The 22,152-nt window shown below is 37.2% G+C and overlaps 1 protein-coding gene across 4 annotated transcripts in view; it reads left to right on the top strand.

Annotated features, from left to right (window-relative positions):
* Positions 1-22,152, top strand: part of Itsn2 (intersectin 2) — a 131,322-nt gene that overhangs the window by 56,476 nt on the left and 52,694 nt on the right. For 3 of the 4 annotated variants that reach the window (XM_070025124.1, XM_070025123.1, XM_070025122.1), the window contains exons 16-20: positions 3,019-3,158; positions 4,195-4,275; positions 14,524-14,660; positions 18,163-18,299; positions 20,793-20,890. In XM_070025124.1, the coding sequence (XP_069881225.1) occupies positions 3,019-3,158; positions 4,195-4,275; positions 14,524-14,660; positions 18,163-18,299; positions 20,793-20,890 (593 nt within the window). The remainder of the gene's footprint in view (positions 1-3,018; positions 3,159-4,194; positions 4,276-14,523; positions 14,661-18,162; positions 18,300-20,792; positions 20,891-22,152) is intronic. The other variant, XM_070025125.1, reaches the window with a different exon arrangement.

The following is a 22,152-nucleotide window of genomic DNA, read 5'->3' as shown; positions in this document are numbered from 1 at the left end:
TTCAAAGCTAGCTTGGATTACAGAGCAAGACCCTGTCTCAAAAAAAAAAACAACCCAGAAACCCCTCAAAGTGATAACTTTTCTCATAATGAAAAACATGAACAATAAGAAAATTAAAAAACATACAAGAATTTGGATTCTGGGCTGGGAAGGTGGCTCTGTGGCTCAAGTGGTAGAGCGCTAGCCTTGAGCTGAAGAGCTGAGGGACGGTGCCCAGGCCCAGAGTTCAGGCCCCACGACTGGACCCCCCCCCCCAAAAAAAAAAAAAAAGAATTTGGATTCTGTGAATCAGAAGTGAAAATAGCCCAATTGAAAATGGTTAATAGAGAAAGGTTAAAAATCAGTTAATATAAGATTATGGGGGGCACTGGGAATGTGGCTTAGTGGTAGAGTACTTGCTTAGCATGCAGGAAGCCCTGGGTTTGATTCCTCACTACCACATAAACATAGACAGCTGAAAGTGTCACTGTGGCTCAAGTGGTAGAGTGCTAGCCTTGAACAAAAGAAGCTCAGAACAGTGCCCAGGCTCTGAGTTCAGGCCCCAGGACTGGGGGGAAAAAAAGGACTATGGCTGGTAAACATTAGTAGATGTTTATTCAGCTTCACTAATTAACAAGAAAGTATAAATTAAAATAATGCAATTTCTTTTTTGCTAGAAAAAATGAAAAGATTGACAATACCCAATGTAATTGAGCATACAGTATTTACATATTAAGTTCTATTTGTATCTTAAACTGAAACAACTTTTTGGAAGGTTAGTTTCTGTCAAAACATCATGTTCATATACATGACATTAAGAAAATGAAAGATAAAAACCTACAGTCATTGCAATAGATATAGAATAAGCATTTGACAAAGTTCAGTATCCTCTCATGCTAGAATCTCTTTACAAAATAGGCAGAGAAAGAAAACCTCATAGCTAACATCTTAACCAGTATGGAAAAACAGAAAGCTTTTCATCCAAGATCCAATACAAGGCAAGAATGCCCATTCTTGATATGTCTATTGAATATAAGTATTAAAAGCACTAAGAAGAGCAGTCAGACAAGAGAAAGGATTAAAGGCATCCAAATCAGAAAAGAAGTAAAAGTACCCAGGTTTGCAGATGCATGATTCTATAGGTAGGAAAAACTGAAGACTCCACAAGAAAACAGAACCAATAAATGGGTTGAATGAAGTCACAGGATACAAGTGAGCATTGAAAAATCAGTAGCATTTATGAAAAAATCCAATTTATGTTAGAATAAAAAATACTTAGAAAAATGAGGGAAGGGGCTGGGAATGTGGCTCAGTGGTAGAGCGCTTGCCTTGCATGCATGAGGCCCTGGGTTCAATTTCCCAGTACCACATAAGCAAAAAGAAAAAAGCTGGAAGTGGCGCTGTGGCTCAAGTGGTAGAGTGCTAGCCTTGAGCTGAAGAGCTGAGGGACAGCGCCCAGGCCCAGAGTTCAGGCCCCACGACCGGACTTCCCCCCCCCCCACAAAAAAAGAAAAATGAGGGAAGAGGTAACAAGTTTGACAGAAAATGTACTTATTACCTTACGTAACTGTAATCCCTGTATATCACCTTGACAACAAAAAAAATCTTTTAAAAATACCTAGAAATAAATTTAACTAAAGAGATGAAGGATCTGTACTCTGAAAATAATAAAGGATTCATAAAAGCAATTGAAAAAGGTAAATAAATGGAAAAATATGTTCATGAAATAGAATTAATACTATTAAATGAAATGATAATACTGAGCTTGGGCTATAGGCTCAGTTAGAGAGCCCTTGCCTCGCATGTGTGAAGCCCTGAGTTCCACCCCCAGTACAGCCACAAAATATAAAAAGTCATACTGCCCCCAAAATAAATACTGTGTGATCTTACATGTGGAATCTAAAAAAATTGAACTTGGAAAACAATAGGTTGGTGGTTACTAGGGTTTAGAAAGTTAGGGGAGATGTTGGTCAGTAGGTATGTACTTAAAGATGAATAAGTTCTGAAGACTTAATATGCAGCATAGTGATGTACACTTGAAAGTTGCTAAGATTTTAGATGCTCTTTGCACAAAAAGAAAAGGTAAATATATGAGGTAATGAATAAATTTGCTTCACTAGAGTAATAATTTCACTATCAAAGCATCATGTTCTACATCTTAAATATAGACAGTAATTTTTTATGCCTGTAGCAAGGTATGAATTGAAATACTCTTTTGCCTGAGCCATACCTCAGTCCAACTTTTAGCTAGTTATATTGAAGATGAACTCTGGTGAACTTACCTGCCTAAGCTGGTTCCAACAATCTGTCCTCTAGATCTCAGCTTCCTGAGTAGCTAGCATTACAGGTGTGTGCCGCCAGCACCCAGCAACAATAGCTTCTTTAAAATTAAATGTTTTGCCAGGCATCGGTGGCTCATGCCTGTAATCCTAACTACTCAGGAGGCAGAGATCTGAGGAACACAGTTCAAAGCTAGCCCAGGGAGGAAAGTCCATAGACTCTTATCTCCAATTAACCACCAGAAAACCAAAAGTGGCATTGTGGCTCAAATGGTAGAGTGCTTGTCTTGAGCTTAAGAGCTGAGGGAGAGTGCCCAGGCCCAGAGTTTAGGCCCCACGCTGACCCCCCAAAAAAAAAATGCACTTAGTAAAACTATTTTAATAACTCATGGTCTTAATTGAATATTTACTATGGGCTAGGCTTTATACTAAGGCTTTATATTCATCACCATATTTAGTAAGATGGTATGATATCTACTGTAAGAGATGAAGAACCTGAAGACTAGATTGGTGAAACGCTTTATTTAATGTACCATTTTGTTTCAGATTCTGACTCTTTGGAGTGTAGAATCAGTGCTTAAAAGCATTACCTTTGATATTCCCAAGGTATGATCTAGAAAGGAAAAGGACTATTAGATTTTTTCCCCTCTATTCCACATATGTGTGTTATGTCCTTTGCCTTTCTCTGGTTACACTAATTTGACCAGGCAAGAATGACAGATGGTAATGATATAGGAACTTCTGACATTTTGCATTTCAGATTCAGGGATCAGTTTACTTCATAAAAAATCATCAGAAAAGGAAGAATTATGCCAAAGACTTAAAGAACAACTAGATGCTCTTGAAAAAGAAACTGCATCTAAACTCTCAGAAATGGATTCATTTAACAGTCAGCTGAAGGTACTTATCTTCTATTATATTCATTTCTAAGTAGCTACCTTCCTGCCTCTTATTTTGATTAAATAGATTGAATAAAGCTATTGTTATATATTTGACTTTTTATACCTTTTCTTGGCTTGTAACTTAAATTTCAACTCTACTAGAATTTCAAGATTGTTTTTAGTGTTTTGTAAAACACTGTCAACATTGTGTCACATAACTAAACATAGTTTTTCTCACAATTTTTGAGAATTAGTTCTATTTTAATTGGAATTTATATGATTTGAGAACAGCGTCCTTTATCAGTATTATCAAACTGATGTCAGCCTACATGATCTCAGGCAACATAATAAAATAAGGAAAAATTTAAATAGTTCTGGTGGTAGAAATTCTTTTAATATGTTAAATAACTTTTTGTTTCTCTTACTATGCAATGCTAATTACCTTTATGAAAGAATGCAATAATCAGTGAAATCCAAAGCAGAATATGACACTACACTTTACTTGAAAAGTTAGGTTCATGTCTTACTGTTTGCTATACTGACAAAGCAGATGTCTAAAGCATACCACATGCTTATCATTGTGTGCAATTTTAGTTGTATACTGAAGCAGAATCTATGAATGGATATAATAAAACCAGGTTAATGGCAAGTAATTCAAATTTGAGACTAGTCTTATACTTTTGCAAACTGCACATACAATTTCAGAGCATAAGATGTTAAATAGCATTTCTGTAAGAACAGTTTCTTCATATGTTTTTAGTCTTACAATCTTATTTAGAATAACAATACTAGTAATGAACATTATGATAGTAAGGAACAAATAAGGAACATTATAAAGAAAGGACTAGGATGGCTTCTGTTAAAGACAGGACATTGAAGGGAATAATGTTAATCATATACCTTATAGAAGTATATTTCCTGTAGAGAAACAATTTAAAGTAAGCAAAATCATTTGTTATCAATGATCAAACAAGCCAGCCAAATTATCTTCCTTAACATTATTTTTTAAAATTTGTACATAGTTTAACTGGCTTTTTATCTGCCTTATCTTACAGTGTGGGAATATGGATGACTCTGTTCTTCAGTGCCTTTTGTCTCTGCTAAGCTGTCTCAACCACCTCTTCCTCTTACTTAAGGTTATTTTCTAATGTCTAGCTTCTTTTTTGAGTTACTTTATGATTTTCTTTTTTTTTAACTAGACTATTCTTTGCCTTTATCTGAGTATTTTTGTTTGAAATAACAAATATAATAAAGACCTTTTTTTCTTCTGCTTGTTCTAATATTCTTCTGCTGTCTAATTGCCTGTTAAGTCTAATGTTAGAAATCAGGAAGGTGCCTTTCTCATAAGCCCATTTGGTTCCCTTACATCATCCCTGAGAATCGGGTTAACCAATGGGATGATTACAAAGGCATTTCAAGGAAAAACTGAAACAATGTGAAGTTAAATCATTTACCCCTAACACTAAAAACCATTGCTTAAAGTTACACTTTCTAAAATCTAAGACAAAGCTATGTCATATTCATATGTGCACCAGGCTGCATCCTAATTCTACCATAAGGAAAAGTTGAACCAGTAATACAGGGGCAGCTTTAATTAGATCTGATTACCAGGGCTCACTTTTAGATATGCATGCACTTCAGGTAAAAATACTTAAATTATTTGGTTAAACCATTTGGACTGTCATGTATAACACACATATTTAAAATATTCGTATTTTAGGAAGGTGCTTTGTATTAACCACTTGTTTAGTAGATTTTGATCACACATTCTACTCAGTACTAAAATGGGCAGATGCATACATATTCCATAGTAAAGATAGGAATATTCTGATTTGTTACCTCAGAAAAGTAGGCAGATTAAAAAGAGAGAAGTAACATAGTTGCCATGTATAAGCCTTTATGATTATAGTTTGACTGGCCAGATTATGTAGTCTTAGAGCTTCTGATACAAAATGCACGAAAACTTAAACCCAAAATTTTATGTCCGTGAAATGAATTTCAATAATGAATTGTGGACTCTACTGGTTATTCCAGTTAATATTTGGTTTTCTGCAGGCCAGCAGACTATTCTCTCTTATTTTACTTTATTCCCTCTGCTTTTGCTTCCTGATCTTTCATGCTTATTGATTCTTCCATCAAAAGCAATGTAGGAAAGTAAAAGAGTGTGAATTATGACTATCAGAGTAGTTAGGAGACTTGACCTTGTCACAAAAAGCAAGAAAAAAGTACTTCTATAGTCATGATAGTAAAATGTGGTAGAGTGAGCAGTTATCATAGTATTGAAAAATATCTATTAACTTTAGTCAACAAGAAGTCTTTTGAAGCCCTTTTGTGACCTTCAATTGTGTAGTAAGCAGTGTATCAAGAATGGGGATTTAGGAAGGGTGGAAAGAAAGCATGAGCCTGAAGGAAAAAAAAAAATTTGAGTGGGGCTTAAGAAAATCTTGACAAAAACTAAGTAAAAAGGAAAGGAGAAAAGAGAGAAGAGATGGAGATTGGATATAAAAATGGTGTTCATTGACAGAGTACAGTTCTTGGAGAGGCAGAACCCAGAGCATAGGTTAAACGATTAAATGGGGGAAAATAAAAGAATACTTGTAACATGGGGAAAGGTGGATGCACTTAAATCTTTAGAAAGTAAGAAGTCAACTGCTGCAAGTCTTAAAATTGTAAGTAAATGAACTATCAGAAAGAACCTTCCTGTTAGGTTAGGGCATAGAACAACTTACTTGAGACAGAAGAGGTGTGCAGCTGCAAGAAGTTTTACTGGTGAAAAGATGAAAAGATTAGGGAGTACCAGGGATGAATGAATTAATGAAGCAAGATGTTTAGCTCGTAAAAATAAGAACGGATGGAATATTAGGTGGTTTCAGGAGAGAGAAGTAGGCATGTTGGAGGTGTTGGGGTGCATGCATGGTAGAGGAAACGAGTATTTTGAGCAATGTTGGGTGCTTATTTGATATTAGAGGTCAGGAGTTTAAATTGAAGACTGTGTGCCTAATTATATGATTTTCTTTCCCAATAATATTTAGCTGTTCAGATATAAGCACATAAAAAGGTTGGTGAAATAGATTGATGGGTTCATATAGATTCAGAGTTTTAGGAGACATGGGCCAAGAAGAAGGAACAAAGATGTTAAAGATTTAACATAAGAACTATGATAAAAATGAAGTTAGTATTTACTAGACATGAAAGGATACGAGGAGAGGAAATAATGATAAAGAGAAGGGCCAACAGAATGGAAATCTCAGTGAGAAATAAAACTTAAAATGGCTGTACCAGATATAAGAAAAGCTTTAGGGCTTTTTTAGTTAGTTTTTGTTGCTGCTGTTGTTCTTGTTGATCATCTATGAAGATGTCACAAACTTAAAGAATAGTGAAGATGAAGAAATGAGGATCAGGACCTAAGAGACCTAAGTGGTTAATAAATACCAATGAAATGGGGGGGGGGGTGGAGAATAGTATTGCTGGGTAGTTTAAGCCTCAGAAAAACATATTGTACTTGTGAGGGGAAATAATACTTTGGAAATGGCAATGAAGAACAGGGAAAATACTGTAATTGTTCCCTTACCTAATATAAATGAGTATGTAATGATAAACTGAGAGAAAACTAGAAAAGCAGAAACCTTACAGATCAACCAAAAGGGTAAGAAGGTAAGAGAATTAACATTCAGAGAAGAGATGTGGATATGTAGTTTCCTGATGAGTAAGAAGAGGTTCCAGGAGTGTAGAGGAATTTAAGGAAAAGATGAGTGAAGAATTACTGGGTCAGATCAAGAAATAAACAGAGATAAGAATTTAGGTAATAGAGAATGATGTGAAAGGCTAGATTGATTAGTAGGTGAGATAGAATTGATCCTGATGGTCTTGAATGAGATCAGGAGCTTTGTTCTAATGTTGTGGTTCAGTGGCACAATAGTATATCTGATATGAGTACTCCTTTAGGCTACTTATGGTAACAGTAGTAGTAAAACATTTAAAATTAGTTCTTAAGAAGTTATCTTTTATTAGATTGTCTAATACACATATACAAAATTGGTGACAATTTTTACTCTTTTAGTCAAGTCATACTAAGATAAATAGCAAAGCCAGTAAGTTCAAAATTAAGACATTGAACAGGCTATTCTTCGTTAAGAATATTTATAGATTATTCCATCTTTAGCAGTGAAGTGCAATGAAAAGTATTCTGTGCCACTCGTCAGTTGTATAACTGCTTGTCCTTGACCTCTCTAGTTGTGCAGCTATTTATCATTGCTTTTTCATATTATAAGCTGAAAGTATATGCTGTCTTCTTTTGAGCGTTATGATTAAATCAAATAGTGTGCATATACACATATGCACACACAGAAGTGCTTTGTGAACTCTCATGTACAATAGAAATACTTTACCTTTTTTTTTTTTTTTTGGTCAGTTGTGGGACTTGAACTCCAGGCCTGAGCACTGCCCCTCAGCTTTTCAGCTCAAGGCTAGCACTCTACCACTTGACCCACAGCGCCACTTCTGGTTTCCTAGTGGTTTATTGGAGATGAGTCTCACGGACTTTCCTGCCCGGGATGGCTTTGAACTTCGATCCTCAGATCTTAGCCTCCTGAGTAGCTAGGATTACAGGCGTGAGCCACCCGTGCCTGGCTTTGAAATACCTTTAGTGAATTAGAAAATCACTATGGACTTGAGTAATAACTGAGGGAGTACTTTTCTGTAAAGGCAAAGCAGAATCTGTCAACCCCACAGCTGTGGCTTCCTCAAGGGTGTTAGGTCTTATCCTGTGCTTCCAAGGATTAGAGATAAACTATTTACAGATTCACCTCCAGATGACTAGGGGAGATTTTTTTCTTTTATAATCCTCTTAATACTTATTTATTTTTGTTAGCATACATTAGTTACACAAGGAAGATGTACAAGTTCTACTTGTATCCTGATCAACCTCATTCCTCTCTCCTCCACTTCACCCCCCCCTTATTAAAACAATTTCAGTAGATTTTATTGTTCTATTTTCATGCATGCAAATAAACCACATTGACCATATTCATCCTCATTCACCTTCTTAGTTATCCCTACTCCACCTGGGCTCCCCATCCTGTTTTACTTTCATGTCATTCACTTTTTTCTTTTTTTCTTTTTAATGTATATTAATTGTACCAAGGGGTTTCACTGTGGTATATAATGAAACTATAATAGATTTGCTCAGAATAACCCTTCACAAAATGAGACTGTTGTATGCAGGTAATAATATGACTAATTCATTTGGAGATGAGGATCATTAGTCCTTTGGATTATAAATAAAATCTTACATGAACTACATACTTAGGAACTACAGAAAATGTTTCCCAAACTCATAAGGAATGAAGGAAGTGTTCCTTTTCTTCAGAAGGTTTGTTTTAGGTCTGCCTTTGGAACGTCTTTTCTCCAAGGTGAGGTACAATAGTAGGAAGGCATGGGATAGAAATACTGGTTTCTAAAGCAAAACTTCTTAACCACATTTATATTATGGACTCTTCAGCAGTTTGGTAAAGTCTGTAGACTCCTTAAAATAATATTTCAAATGTATAAAATTAAATATATTGGATACTTTTAAAATTATGAGTTATGAAATATTTTAAAACAATTGGAGTATGTTATATATTGCTTCTTTTAATGGAAAGGATTAATTAAATAGCAAGATCTAGTGACATACCATTTGAAGTCAAGATATATATCATATATATGATATATCAAGTTATATAAAATATTTTTTAAATCTGTGATTTCTATTGGTAAAAAACATTACAAGTACAGGTAATAAATATACTGTGATTTACTATTTATATTTGACATTGAAGGAAATGGTGTACTTCAGATAAAAGTTAGTGAAAATAAAGATTAATTTTGTTCCTGTCCAAGTACATGAGCCTCTGAATTGTACAAAAAAGATTAAGAGTCTTGGAAGGTCTTGTGGGCCTCAACATAAGAACTGCTGTTCTGGAATAAAGTCAAGACAATTAGACTTGCTGATTTTTCTTGTCTGCTTTCTCTCATCAGTTATAGAGATCCATTTTAATATGGATTTGTCTATTGAATTTTGCTAGTTTTTTTTTTAACTTATAGGTTTTTGAGGATCTCTTACTGTATACATATCATGTGGCTTCACAGTGGACAAACCCCTTTATCATTACACTGCTCTCCTAGAAATACTTCCTGTCTTAAAGGCTAATTTTTCTGCCTGGCATGATTATTTTAAGACTCTAATCCTAGCATTTAGGAAGGCTGATGTAGAAGGACCTCAAGTTCAAGGCCAGCCTAAGTTACTTAGTGAGTTTGAGGTAAACTACATAATGAAACCCTGTCTCGAAAAAGAGAGAGAGAGAGAGAGAGAGAGAGAGAGAGAGAGAGAGAGAGAGAGAGAGAGAGAGAGAGAGAGAGACACACACACGGACACACACACGGACACACACGGACACACACACGGACAGACAGACAGACAACTTTTTCTGACATTAGTTTATACTAGCTTTCTTTTGAGTAGTATTGGTATATCTTTTTCTACCTTATACCTTGTTTACATCTTTCTACTTCAATTGTGTCTTTAATATTCAGTCTGTATTTTAATTGGAGTAGTTGGTCTGTTTAATGTAATTTGGACTTTGACATCTTTCTCTTTATCAGTTTACTATGTTGTATTCTTTTTTTCTCCTTGTGCTCTTTTGATCAGAGTTCTTTTTCCTCTATAGCTTATTGGTTTTATACCTTTTACATTTTTTGTGGGTATTTTAAAGAATACAATTTGCATACTTTTATTTACATATACTGTAAATTAAAATTTTATCTACTCAGGATTCTTTAATTCCATTATCATCAAATGCTTCTCACATTTATGTTGTCTGCTGTTTTGTTTTTGTTTGTTTTTTGGGGGGGGTTTGGTGCCAGTCATCGAGCTTGAACTCTGGGGCCAGGTGCTATCCCTGAGCTTTTGTGCTTCAAGTTAGCATTCTATTATGTAAGCCACAGCACCACTTTAAGCTTTTTTGGGGGGTAATGAATTGGAGATAAGAGTCTTACAGGCTTACAGGATTCGAACGCAGGGCTTTATGCATGCTAAGCAAGCACTCTACCTATAAGCCACATTTCCAGCTTGTGTTATATATTTTAAACTGCCATTTTTGTCACTACTTTATACTGCCCATGTTCATTAAGATGTGTAGTTTTGCATTCATTCTTATTCCTTCCTCTGTCTGTGCTTCATCTGGATGTATTTATCTTCTGCCAGAAGAATATGCCTTTAGTGTTTAGTGTACTTCAAATCTTAATTTGCCTAGACTGTTATTTATGTATTTTATTCCTCCTATAAACACTTAACTAAATATTTACACTGTACTATGCCTGGACATCTTGATAAAAGACAGTCCTGTTAACAGGAGGCATGACAGAAATGTCCAAAAGACTTTATTTCCAAATAACCAGAAAAAAAATTACTCTGATAGACAGGTCAGATACAGTTTGGAAAGGTTGACTATGATAGAGGGGTGCACAGACCTCCTTGGAAGCATGGGACAATGAGCAGTTCACTAATTCTGTCACTTCCTTGAGACTAGTTAAGGAATACTTGGAATGCTGTCTTCAGGGGTCAATTAGGGGACTAAGCTTACAGCCATGTTAAGATTAGACTTTAATTTGATTACTCTTTGTACCCTTTTTTTTGGGGGAGGGGTCCAGTCGTGGGGCCTTAACTCTGGGCCTGGGCGCTGTCCCTCAGCTCTTCAGCTCAAGGCTAGCGCTCTACCACTTGAGCTACAGCGCCACTTCCAGCTTTTTTTTTTTCTGCTTATGTGGTGCTGAGGAATCGAACCCAGGGCCTCATGCATGCAAGGCAAGTGCTATACCACTGAGCTACCTTCCCAGCCCTGTACCCCTTTTTAACTTAATATTCTTACTGGGCTTCATCCACTAACAGCTAATATCTATTGAGAATTTATGGCCTGCACTATTGAAATCAATTTATATGTATTAGTTCATTTTATTTTCACAGCAACTATGTAGGGCATGTGCAGATTAGGAAACTATAAAAATTTTCCTAAGATAATTACAACTAGCCATTGACAGAGCCTGATTTGGACTGCCGTGGTTTTATTCCAAACCCATGTTCCTTAACACCAAAGCAGCCTGTTGCATGGATCATAGTCAATATATTCTTTTGCTTTTCCATAGAAAAATGCAACAAAGCCGGGCAACGGTGGCTCACGCCTATAATCCTAGCTACTCAGGAGGCTGAGATCTAAGGATCATGGTTCAAAGCCAGCCCTGACAAGGAAAGTCTGTGAGACTCTTATCTCCAATAAACCACTAGAAAACCGGAAGTGGCGCTGTGGCTCAAGCAGTAGAGCACTCACCTTGAGCTGAAAAGCTGAGGGATAGTGCCCAAGTCCAGAGTTCAAGCCCCACTACCGACCAAAAAGAAAAAAAATGCAACAAATATAGGACTGTAGAAGCTGAAGTTATGTAAAATTTTCCATGAACACAGCATTGTACTAATATTGGTTCAAGTTGCAAGTGTTTTCTTCAGATATGTTTAGACAGTCTCCAGACACCAAACTATACTTAGCTCTAATGTACCATTTTAACCATACTAGAAGAGTTAACCTTCAAATACATTGTTTGCCTTGATCTGGAGGGGTTTTTTGCCTTGGTTTGGAGTTTTCTGTTGTGTGGTTCTGGATACCAAACCCTTTTTTTTTTTTCCTTTTTACTAAAACATTCTACTCAAATGCTACGGAGCTCACATTTTTGCCTCCCCCCCTTTTTTTTTTTTTTTTTTTTTGTTAAACTTGGTTTTTTTTTTTTCCTTTCAGTATTTTTCCTTCAAGATTCTTTAAGATTTATAGTGAAAGTAATCCAGTTCAAAATAGTAGTTATTGGAGGAATACTAGAACAATTTACTGAATGGACAGAAGAATGTTGAACACTGAGCTGCAAAGTTTCCTTATGTGTTCCTTCTCCACCTCTGTCTCTGATCTCTGATCTTTACTTCTGTTTTCTGTACTTTCTTCCCATTACTTAGGGTAGTAAGATGCCTTTTAGGTTGACTTTGTCTCTGTTTAATGAGTCCTGAGAAAGGTTTCTTTCTCCAGAGGTTATTCAGTGTATCTGAATCCCAAGAAAATTCTGAAGCAGTTTGGAATGTTCATATTTTTTAGACCAATCACGCTGAGCAAGGAAGTAACGTACTATGATTGTTGAAGAGTAAATAAATACCTCCCCTGCTCAAACCACGTACAATGGTAGAGAATCAGTTTCCCACAAGAATAGTTCAATAAAAAGAAGGTGAAAAGTGGGGCTGGGAAGGTGGCTCAGTGGTAGAGCGCTTGCCTTGCATGCATGCAGGCCCTGGGTTCAATTCCTCAGCACCATATAAACAGAAAAAGCCGGAAGTGGTGCTGTGGCTCAAGTGGTAGAGCGCTAGCCTTGAGCTGAAGAGCTGAGGGACAGCACCCAGGCCCAGAGTTCAGGCCCACAACCGGTCCCCCCCCCCAAAAAAAGAAGGTAGAGCGCTAGCCTTGAGCTGAAGAGCTGAGGGACAGCACCCAGGCCCAGAGTTCAGGCCCACAACCGGTCCCCCCCCCCCCCCCAAAAAAAGAAGGTAGAGCGCTAGCCTTGAGCTGAAGAGCTGAGGGACAGCACCCAGGCCCAGAGTTCAGGCCCACAACCGGTCCCCCCCCCCCAAAAAAAAAAAAGAAGGTGAAAAGTGAACTACAAACGGATAATCACAAGTTTCCTGCTAGAGCACTTACCTTTAACCTACAGTTAGGCACCTAGCTCTACTTTTGAGATTGATGACAAAGGTAATATATGGGAATTAGGCAGCTTTTTTTATTGAATCCCCTTGGGTTAGGGAACTGTACACAATTTTATGTTCAATAAGTATATTTCAATTCCTTTTTAGAGTGCTTGTCATTATTCTGACTTAATTTAAGTCATTGTTTTAGGCAGACATTTATCTTTTCCATTTTTAGTTTTGGACAAAATGGTTTAATAAATGTTTCAAAGCTGGGCGCTGGTGGCTCATGCCTGTAATCGTAACTACTAAGGAGGCTGAGTTCTAAGGATAGAGGTTCAAAGCCAGCCCGGGCAGGAAAGTCTGTGAGACTCTTTTCTACAATAAACCACCAGAAAACCGGAAGTGGTGCTGTGGCTCAAGTGGTAGAGTACTCTCCTTGAGCCGAAGAGCTCAGGGACAGCACCCAGGCCCAGAGTTCAAACCCCATGACTGAAAATAAAAGTTATTTTTAGGATTTCATTGAACACAAATTACTGATAACTTGGTTAAACTACATATATTACAGGCTCATTCCTGTAATCCTAACTACTTGGGAGGCCAAGATTGGGAAAATCAAGTTTTGAGGCCAGCCTGGGCAGAAAAGTTTGTGAACAGAGAGCTGGGCACAGCGGCCACCTATTTCCTAGGTTGATCTCAGCCCAGGCACATGAAGATGATCTCCGGGAGGAAATAAGACCCTATCTCAAGAAAAACTGGTGCAAAAAGGGCCTGGAAGTATGGCTCAGCAGTAGAGCACCTGCCTAACAATCACAAGACCCCTAAGTCAAATCCCAGTATTACCAAGAAAATTCCTCTTTAAATGTTATTAAATACATTGTTGTTGTTTTTTTAACTAAAAATGATACTTCAGAAAAAAAATGGTTTGTTAAAGATTCTGTGTTCCAGCCAGGTACCTGTGGCTCACACCAGTAATCCTAGCTACTCAGGAGGCTGAGATTTGAGGATCATGGTTCAAAACCAGCCTGGGCAGGAAAGTCTGTGAGACTCTTATCTACAATAAACCACTAGAAAACCGGAAGCGGGCGCTGTGGCCCAAGTGTAAAAGTACTCACCTTGCCCAGAGTACTCACCTTGAGCTGAAGAGTGTAGGGACAGCACCTGAGCCCAGAATTGAAGCCCCATGAGAAAGAGAGAGAGAGAGAGAGAGAGAGAGAGAGAGAGAGAGAGAGATTGATTCTGTGTTCCTTAGAAATGTTTGTTTAGTAAATACATGGCTCAGATATTTACTGTGTTCAAGATTGTTTTATCATCTAGATACTTTTTTACTTTATTTTATTTTTTGTCAGTTGTGGGGCTTGAACTCTGGGCCTGAGCCCTGTCCCTGAGCTTTTCAGTTCAAGGAGAGCTGGTGGTTAACTGGAAAAGAGTCTCATGGCCTTTCCTGCCCTGTCTGGCATTGAACCGTGATGTTCACATCTCAGCATCCTGAGTAGCTATGATTGTAGTCATAAGCCACTGGTGCCCGACTCATCTAGATATTTTTAATTTTAGGATTTTGTCTTTTAATATAAATGACAGTTATTAAATAAAATACTTAAATCATTTGAGTATTGACATATTTCTGTTTTGTCCTTAGGAACTAAGAGAAAGCTATAATACACAACAGTTAGCTCTTGAACAACTTCATAAGATCAAACATGACAAGTTGAAGGAAGTGGAAAGGAAAAGAGTAGAGCTAATACAGAAAAAGAAACTAGAAGATGAAGCTGCAAGGTAATGTAATTCATATTTTTTTACCCTTTATTGCTATTAGAATTCTAATTTTGTTCACATTGCTTTAGTTTCCCTATGAAAACTTAAGGGAAATAAAAGGATTATTTTAAGATGTTAATCAGTTTCCAAACCTTGCTACTTAAAGCTTCCTCTTAGGAACCAAGTTTTCAGAGACCAGTTTTATGGCTCTTAACTGAAAAATACAGACTTTGGAATCAGACATGGATTAGAATTCTCAGTCTACCACTTACTACCTGGATAACCTTGGTTTAAGGCACTTTATCTTTCTGAAGCTCAGTTTCTTCATCTGAAAAAGCAAACTTTATTGTATTCCTTATGGGGAATTGTATTAAATAAGCTAATATAATTAACATTTCACAAAGGAACTACAGTGATTACATAGGTAGACACTGTTCAGACTTTCTATTGACATAAGCAGTTATCTTGATAGCTCTTCATCTTGCACACAGTTCCTCTCAGCCAACAGATTGCATTAGTAATACATACTTTCATCATTCATGCTTGCATATTTTCTTACCGTGTGGAGGGAAGAAATCAAAGAGAACAGAAGTAACATGTAAGATATGTAGGATCTTAACAGTTCAAGGTTGAGTGTTAGTATTTTACCTTGATTTGCATGGCTATTTTCCCAGGTTCCTTCCCTTTTTCTCCCAAGCTATTGGTAAGAGTCTGGTTTTTCACATTGTAGATGTAGCAATATAGCCTCCTTGGCCTTTGGTTGCCCTTGTGAGGCATCATCTGGTGCTGGACCAGTTTTCACCCCCCTATCGCTTGCTTTGGAATTTTTATCAGAATTTAATGAACTCTGTGGTCTTTACTTCGCCCCTTTATGTATAACTGTGTAATCTAAAAATGTGTAATCTGATCATGGTTGTGTATAATTGTATGGGAAATCACACAAAAGACAGAAGAGCTATCATAGGTTTGGGAGAGTGTTACAGAATGTTACAGTGGAACTAGAAAAGTGACTGTTGGTTAAAATTACATTAGGATTACAAGAAAAGCCTTGTCTTCAAGAACAACTTAAAGCTTCCAGAGGAAGCATCCTGTGATATAATAGAGGATATGGAAATTTTGGAAATAAACTAATACTAATATTGGTTTATTACCAATTGTATGAAATATAAAATATTTTATGAATTAAAAGATTATGGTGGCTCATGCCTATAATCCTAGCTACTCAGAAGGCTGATCTGAGGATCATGGTTCAAAGCCAGTTTGGGCAGAAAGGTCCATGAGACTCTAACCTCCAATTAGCTACCAAAAAGGTGGTAGTGGATGTGAGGCTCAAGTGGAAGACTGACATACTAAAGTGAAAAAGCCAAATGAGAGTTGGGAGCTGGTCTTACCTATAATCCTAACTACTCAGGATGGTGAGATTTGAGGATCATGGTTCGAAGCCAGCTCAGGCAGAAAAATCTGTGTGACTCTTACCTCCAATAAACTACTTAGGAAAAAGCCAAAAGTGGCACAGTGGCTTTAGAATCTCTCAGGGATAGTGCCCAAGCCCTGAGTTCAAGCCCCAAGGCTGGCATGCACTAAACACACACATCCAAACACACAAACACACACACACACAAGCCAAGTGAGCATATAAAACCCTGAGTTCAAGCCGCAGTATCAGCCTCTCCCCCAAAAAAGAAAAAAATATTTTAGTACTAAGGTCTACAATATTTTTCATTATCTAGGATTTCCAAATTCCTTCAGAGAAATTAAGGATAGAACTTTATAATTAAGCCAAGGTTACCACTTTATTTATTTTTTTTATTTGTGAACATACTGTACAGAGGGGTTACAATTACATGGGTAGGATAATGCGTACATTGCTTACCAAGCATTGCAGCCTCCTCCTTTGTTTACCCTTCACATCCCTTCCCAGCCTCCCCCCTCCCCCCTGGGTTACCACTTTAATGATGTATTCATTTACCTCAGTCTCAAAGATGTATCTAGCCACAGTCTACTTCCCCTATAGTATTGAGTATTGGGGAAGGTATAAATTTAGTTGTGGTCACTATTCCCTGAGTGAGGACATAAAAATGCATGCAAGAAGCTGAGTGACAGTAGCTCATGCCTATGTAATCCTAGCAATTCAGGAGGCTGATATCTGAGGCACATGCAAAGTTCATGAGACTCATATCTCCAGTTGACTACTAAAAAACTCAGAAGTAGCCAGGCGCTGGTGGCTCACACCTGTAATCTTAGCTACTCAGGAGGCTGAGATCTGAGGATCACGGTTCAAAGCCAGCCCAGGCAGGAAAGTCCATGAGACTCTTATCTCCAGTAACCACCAGAAAACCAGAATTGGTGCTTGGCTCAAGTGGTAAAGCGTTTGCCTTGAGCTGAATAGCTCAGGGAAAGTGCCCAGGCCCAGAGTTCAAGCCACACAACCTACCAAAACCAAACCAAACCAAAACAGAAAACAACCTAGAAGTGAAGCTGTGGCTCAAGTGGTAGAGTGCTAGCCTTAAGCAGAAAAGCTCAGGGACAATGCCCAGGCCGAGATCAAGCCTCAGGACACGCACACTCACACATGCACGCACACATATACACAAATACATGCAAGGGAGGAGTATACTGTGTATACTTACAAGCTAAAATAATTTAAGTTTTATCACAGATCTTATTGTTGTATGTCATAAAATCATATACAGAAGCTTGAATGTATTAGCTACTTTTGCATAACTATAATTAAAATACCTGAGAGAATAATTTAAAGGAGGAAAGATTTCTTTTGGCTCATGATTCTAGGGGATTCAAGCCATGGTTCCTGGGTCCTGTGTGATTGGGCCGAATTTCATGGCTGTAGAAGTGTGTGGTGGAGGAGAGCTGTTTATCTGTCCTTGTGACTAGAAGTAGGGAGTAGGAGACTAGGGACCCAGTATAACTTTTAAAGGTCCTCTGTGTTCTCCAGGTAGGCCCTACTTCCAAAAGTTTTCCATCATATTTCAAACTGGTGCCACCAGCTGGGGACCATGTATTCAACTTCAAACCTTAACAATGACCTACAAAGTAGAAATGCTCTATTATCAAAGCAAATGCAAAGGCCTTTTGAGATGATAATATAAAAGCTAACTAGCCTTTCCCAAAGCATTTCCCATTTCACAGTTGTGAATTAATCTCCTAAACAGGAATGAGGTAGGAGAAAAGGAATAAAAGCTGGAGAGAGTCTTCATAAAGAGTGTGAAAGGGAAGGAGTTTTAGATTTACCTGCTGAACTTTTCATATCCACTTAACTCTCTTTTCCTGGAAGTGGAGATGGCTGACTAGAGGTATCATACTTTGTAGATCACTTATAATCCAAGGCTCCTCTTGATTGACATGTTCCCTTCACTCATGAACACTGCTGTTTCTCTCCCCGTCCCCAACTAATACTCTTTGCTAGTTTTCTGGCTAATAGGAGCCAGATTTTCTATTATTTTTTTCATTCTGTATATAAACAATTTTTAGAACATTATACAAAGTCTTGTTCTTTTATTTAAAGGAAAGCTAAGCAAGGAAAAGAAAACTTATGGCGAGAAAATCTTAGAAAAGAGGAAGAAGAAAAGCAAAAGCGACTTCAGGAAGAAAAAACCCAAGAAAAACTTCAAGAAGAGGAACGAAAAGCTGAAGAGAAAGCAAGTAAGGATGGATTTTTTTCTAAGGCAGCATAACAAAAACAATAAGTAAAGAGATCTGATAGGAGATTAAAAAAAAAAGAAGAAGAAGAAATAGAAAGATCTTAGAATTTGAAAAAAGTATTTCAAGTTGGAAAAGACTGAGTGTAGAAATCTTAATACAGCAGAAGAGAAGAAGGGAGTTATAACTGACTTAACAAAAAGACCCTGGCATAGTTTTCAAGTCTTTGCACATTGAAATATTCTCAGAAGATGCACCTTTATGTAGACCTCAGTCCATTTCTAAAATACTTTAATAATATACTCTGTTGATAATAATATAGTGTATTCGCTATAATGATAGTGTGTTCAGATTTTTTACAAGTAAAAGCATTTATCTAAAAACAAAGTAAAATATTTTAAATTTTATCATTTAATAAATTTGTGAACACTATTTGTTCCTTGGAACTAATCCTATTTACTTACTGATCTTTTCATTTGTGACCTACATGATGGTGCTATTTTTTTCTGTTATATTCTGACCTTCACAAATCAAATCACATCTCTTTATTTTTTTATTTTTAATTTAATTTAATTTTATTTGTGAACATAATGTACAGAGGAGTTACAATTACATGGGCAGGATAATGCATACATTTCTTATCAAGCATTGCAGCCTCCTCCTTTGTTTACCCTTCACATCCCTTCCCAGCCTCCCCCCTCCCCCCCATCCCAATCCTATTCCTTCTCTTCCCCCCCCCCCCCCCCCCGCACCGACATTGTAAAGCTCGTTTTGGACATGACAACTTGTGCTTCTCATTGTTGCAACAGGTCCACCTGTATCCTTATAGAACTGGTTTTTCCCCATCTCCTCCACTAGTTATACTGACATCAAATATAGTGAAAGCAGGGGTTATACTGTGGGGGAGGGACATACAAAGCAACAAAGAGATAATCTTATAAATGCGTTAGAAACACATGCATGAAAGAAAAAAACATTAAAATACACATCTAAGGGTTCATTTTCCTGACATCACATTATCTGACCTTTTCCGCTTGACTCATACATATACTAGATATTACAAATAAGGGAAACCATGGGACCTATGTTTCTTTGGGCCTGGCTTACTTCACTTAATATAATTTTTTCCAAGTTTTTCCATTTCTTAACAAATGGGGCAATGTCATTCTTTCTGATGGAGGCATAGAATTCCATTGTGTATATATACCACATTTTCTTGATCCATTCATCTACTGAGGGGCATCTGTGTTGGTTCCATATCTTAGCTATGGTAAATAATGCTGCAATAAACATAGTTGTGCTGGTAGCTTTAGTGTGGTCTTGTTTGTAAACATTTGGGTAAATGCCCAAAAGTGGGATTGCTGGGTCATAGGGGAGTTCTATGTGAAGTCTTTTGAGGAACCTCCATACTGCTTTCCAAAGTGGTTGAACAAGTTTACATTCCCACCAACAATGAAGTAAAGTTCCTTTCTGTCCACATCCCCTCCAGCATCTGTTGTTGTTAGAGTTCTTGATTTTTGCCATTCTAACTGGAGTGAGGTGATATCTCAATTGTTGTTTTGATTTGCATTTCTTTTATGGCTAGGGATGTTGAACATTTCTTCATGTGTCTATTGGCCATCCTTCTTTCTTCTTCAGAGAAGTTTCTCTTTAAGTCTTTCGCCCACTTATTTATTGGGCGGTTGTTTCTTTGAGGATTTGTTGTTGGGGGGTTTAATTTTTTGAGTTCCAAGTATATTTTAGATATGAGACCCTTGTCCGTTGTATGGCTAGTAAAGATCTTCTCCCAATCCGTGGGTTTTCTATTGATCTTGCTAGCTATGTCATTTGCCCTGCAGAAGCTCTGCAACTTTATGCAATCCCACTTGTCCAACCTTTCTTTGCAAATCACATCTCTTTGCACTTAGTCTTCTTCTTCTTTGTCCAACTCCATTTGGCTCCCACTCCTTCCCTATCCCTTAGGTCCATGTACATGCTTCAGCATATGGGCTGAGAATGTGGCTTAGTGGTAGAGTGCTTGCCTAGCATGAATGAAGCCATGGGTTCAATTCCTCGGTACCATGTAAACAAAAAAAGCAGGAAGTAGCGTTGTGGCTCAAGTGGTAGAGTGCTAGCCTTGAGCAAAAGAAGCTCAGGGACAGTGCCCAGGATCTGAGTTCAAGCCCCAGGACTAGCAAAAAAAAAAATCCTTCTTTTCTTTATATTAATTATATGACTAGTCAATATATTTAAATCCTAATGAGTCTGTATCAGATTCATTCTACTATTTGATGCTCAGTTTTTATCATTCATATTGTGTGTGTGTATGTGTGAGAGAGAGAGAGCGCATACACTCATACTGGTACTGATACTTGAATTCGAACCTCACAATTCTGTTTGTTTTTTTTCCCCTCAAGGCAAGCACTCTACTCCTTTTGATTTTAAGAGCTTTATATTAAGCCATAGCACAGATATATAAAACAGTAGAAGAAATTATAATATTTATGTTCTCCTTAGGTGAGACATCTAATGTTTTGGTGAATTATAGAGCATTATACCCCTTTGAAGCAAGGAGCCATGATGAGATGAGTTTTAATTCTGGGGATATAATTCAGGTAAGAAATTATGGCTTTTTTCCCTTATGAGTAAGCTGAATATAACATATTGTGATATATTATAATATTGATTATAGTTTTACACGTATATTATTTAACATCTCATTTTGACACTTGCAATGTACCTCAGAGCTGCCGAAGACAGTTATTATTCCTACCACATTCTAAGGAACAATACTGAAAATCACACGGATTATGATAGCCAGCATCTCACTGGCAGATTGGGATGCAAGTGTTCTTTCCTCTCTGCATATTGCTTTGTGTTGTAAAAAAAAATCATTTTAATTTTCATTTCATGGAAAGAACATATTAGAAGTAGGGACTGGCCAGAGACTTAAGAGAAGAAACTGGCAATGTGGAGCAAAGATGGAGTAGCTCATAATCTAAAAACCCTGATTAAGTGACATAGACTTTTTGGAAAGAGGTACGTTTGCTAACTTTAAGATTAAAAAAAGGTAATAAAGGGATTTAATTATTTATAATAATTGTTTTAAATTATTATAATAAGCATGTTTGTTTAATGTAGGTTCAAGAAAATAATGACGAATGACAGTCACATGCAGTTAGTACAAAAACTAGACTTATCAAGTCTTGAAGACACACATCAAGTACAGGTCTTGCTTGATCCTGGATATCTTTGTTAGTAATAGTGTAGGTGTAATACTAATGACTTAGATTAAACTATAGCAAATGGCAATGAATAAGAGAGAGAGAAACTTATTAATCCTCCTTTAGAAAAATAGTTAAGCAAATAAAAACACACACTGATTTGAAGTTTTTTGAAAAGGTACTATGAAACAGAAAGATTTGGCCTGTTTTTCTGTTCTTTCTTTCTTTCTCTTTCTTTCTCTCTTTCTCTCTTTCTCTCTTTCTTTCTTTCCTTTCTTTTCTTTCTTTCTTTTTGTCAGTCGTGAGGCTTGAACTCTGGGCCTGGGCACTGTTCCTCAGCTCCTCAGCTCAAGTCGAGCACTCTACCACTTGAGCCACAGTGCCATTTCCGGTTTTCTGAGTGGTTTATTGGAGATAAGAGTCTCACAGACTTTCCTTCTCGGGCTGGCCTTGAACCGTGATCATTAGATCTCAGCCTCCTGAGTAGCTAGGATTACAGGCATGAGCTGCCGGTGCCCAGCCTGGCCTGTTTCTCTAAGCAAAGGCTTAGAAACTTTTAAAATATATTTTAAAACAAGTAACTAAAAGCTACAACACACCAGTGACTCATGCCTGTAATCCTAGCTACTCAGAAAGCTAAGATCTGAGGAGTG

This window comes from Dipodomys merriami, unplaced genomic scaffold (assembly GCF_024711535.1).
Source record: "Dipodomys merriami isolate MVZ:Mamm:240054 unplaced genomic scaffold, mDipMer1.0.p SCAF_17, whole genome shotgun sequence".
Lineage (NCBI taxonomy): Eukaryota > Metazoa > Chordata > Mammalia > Rodentia > Heteromyidae > Dipodomys > Dipodomys merriami.
The sequence above is the reverse complement of the archived record's forward strand: the minus strand, read 5'-3'. Positions and strand labels throughout refer to the sequence as shown.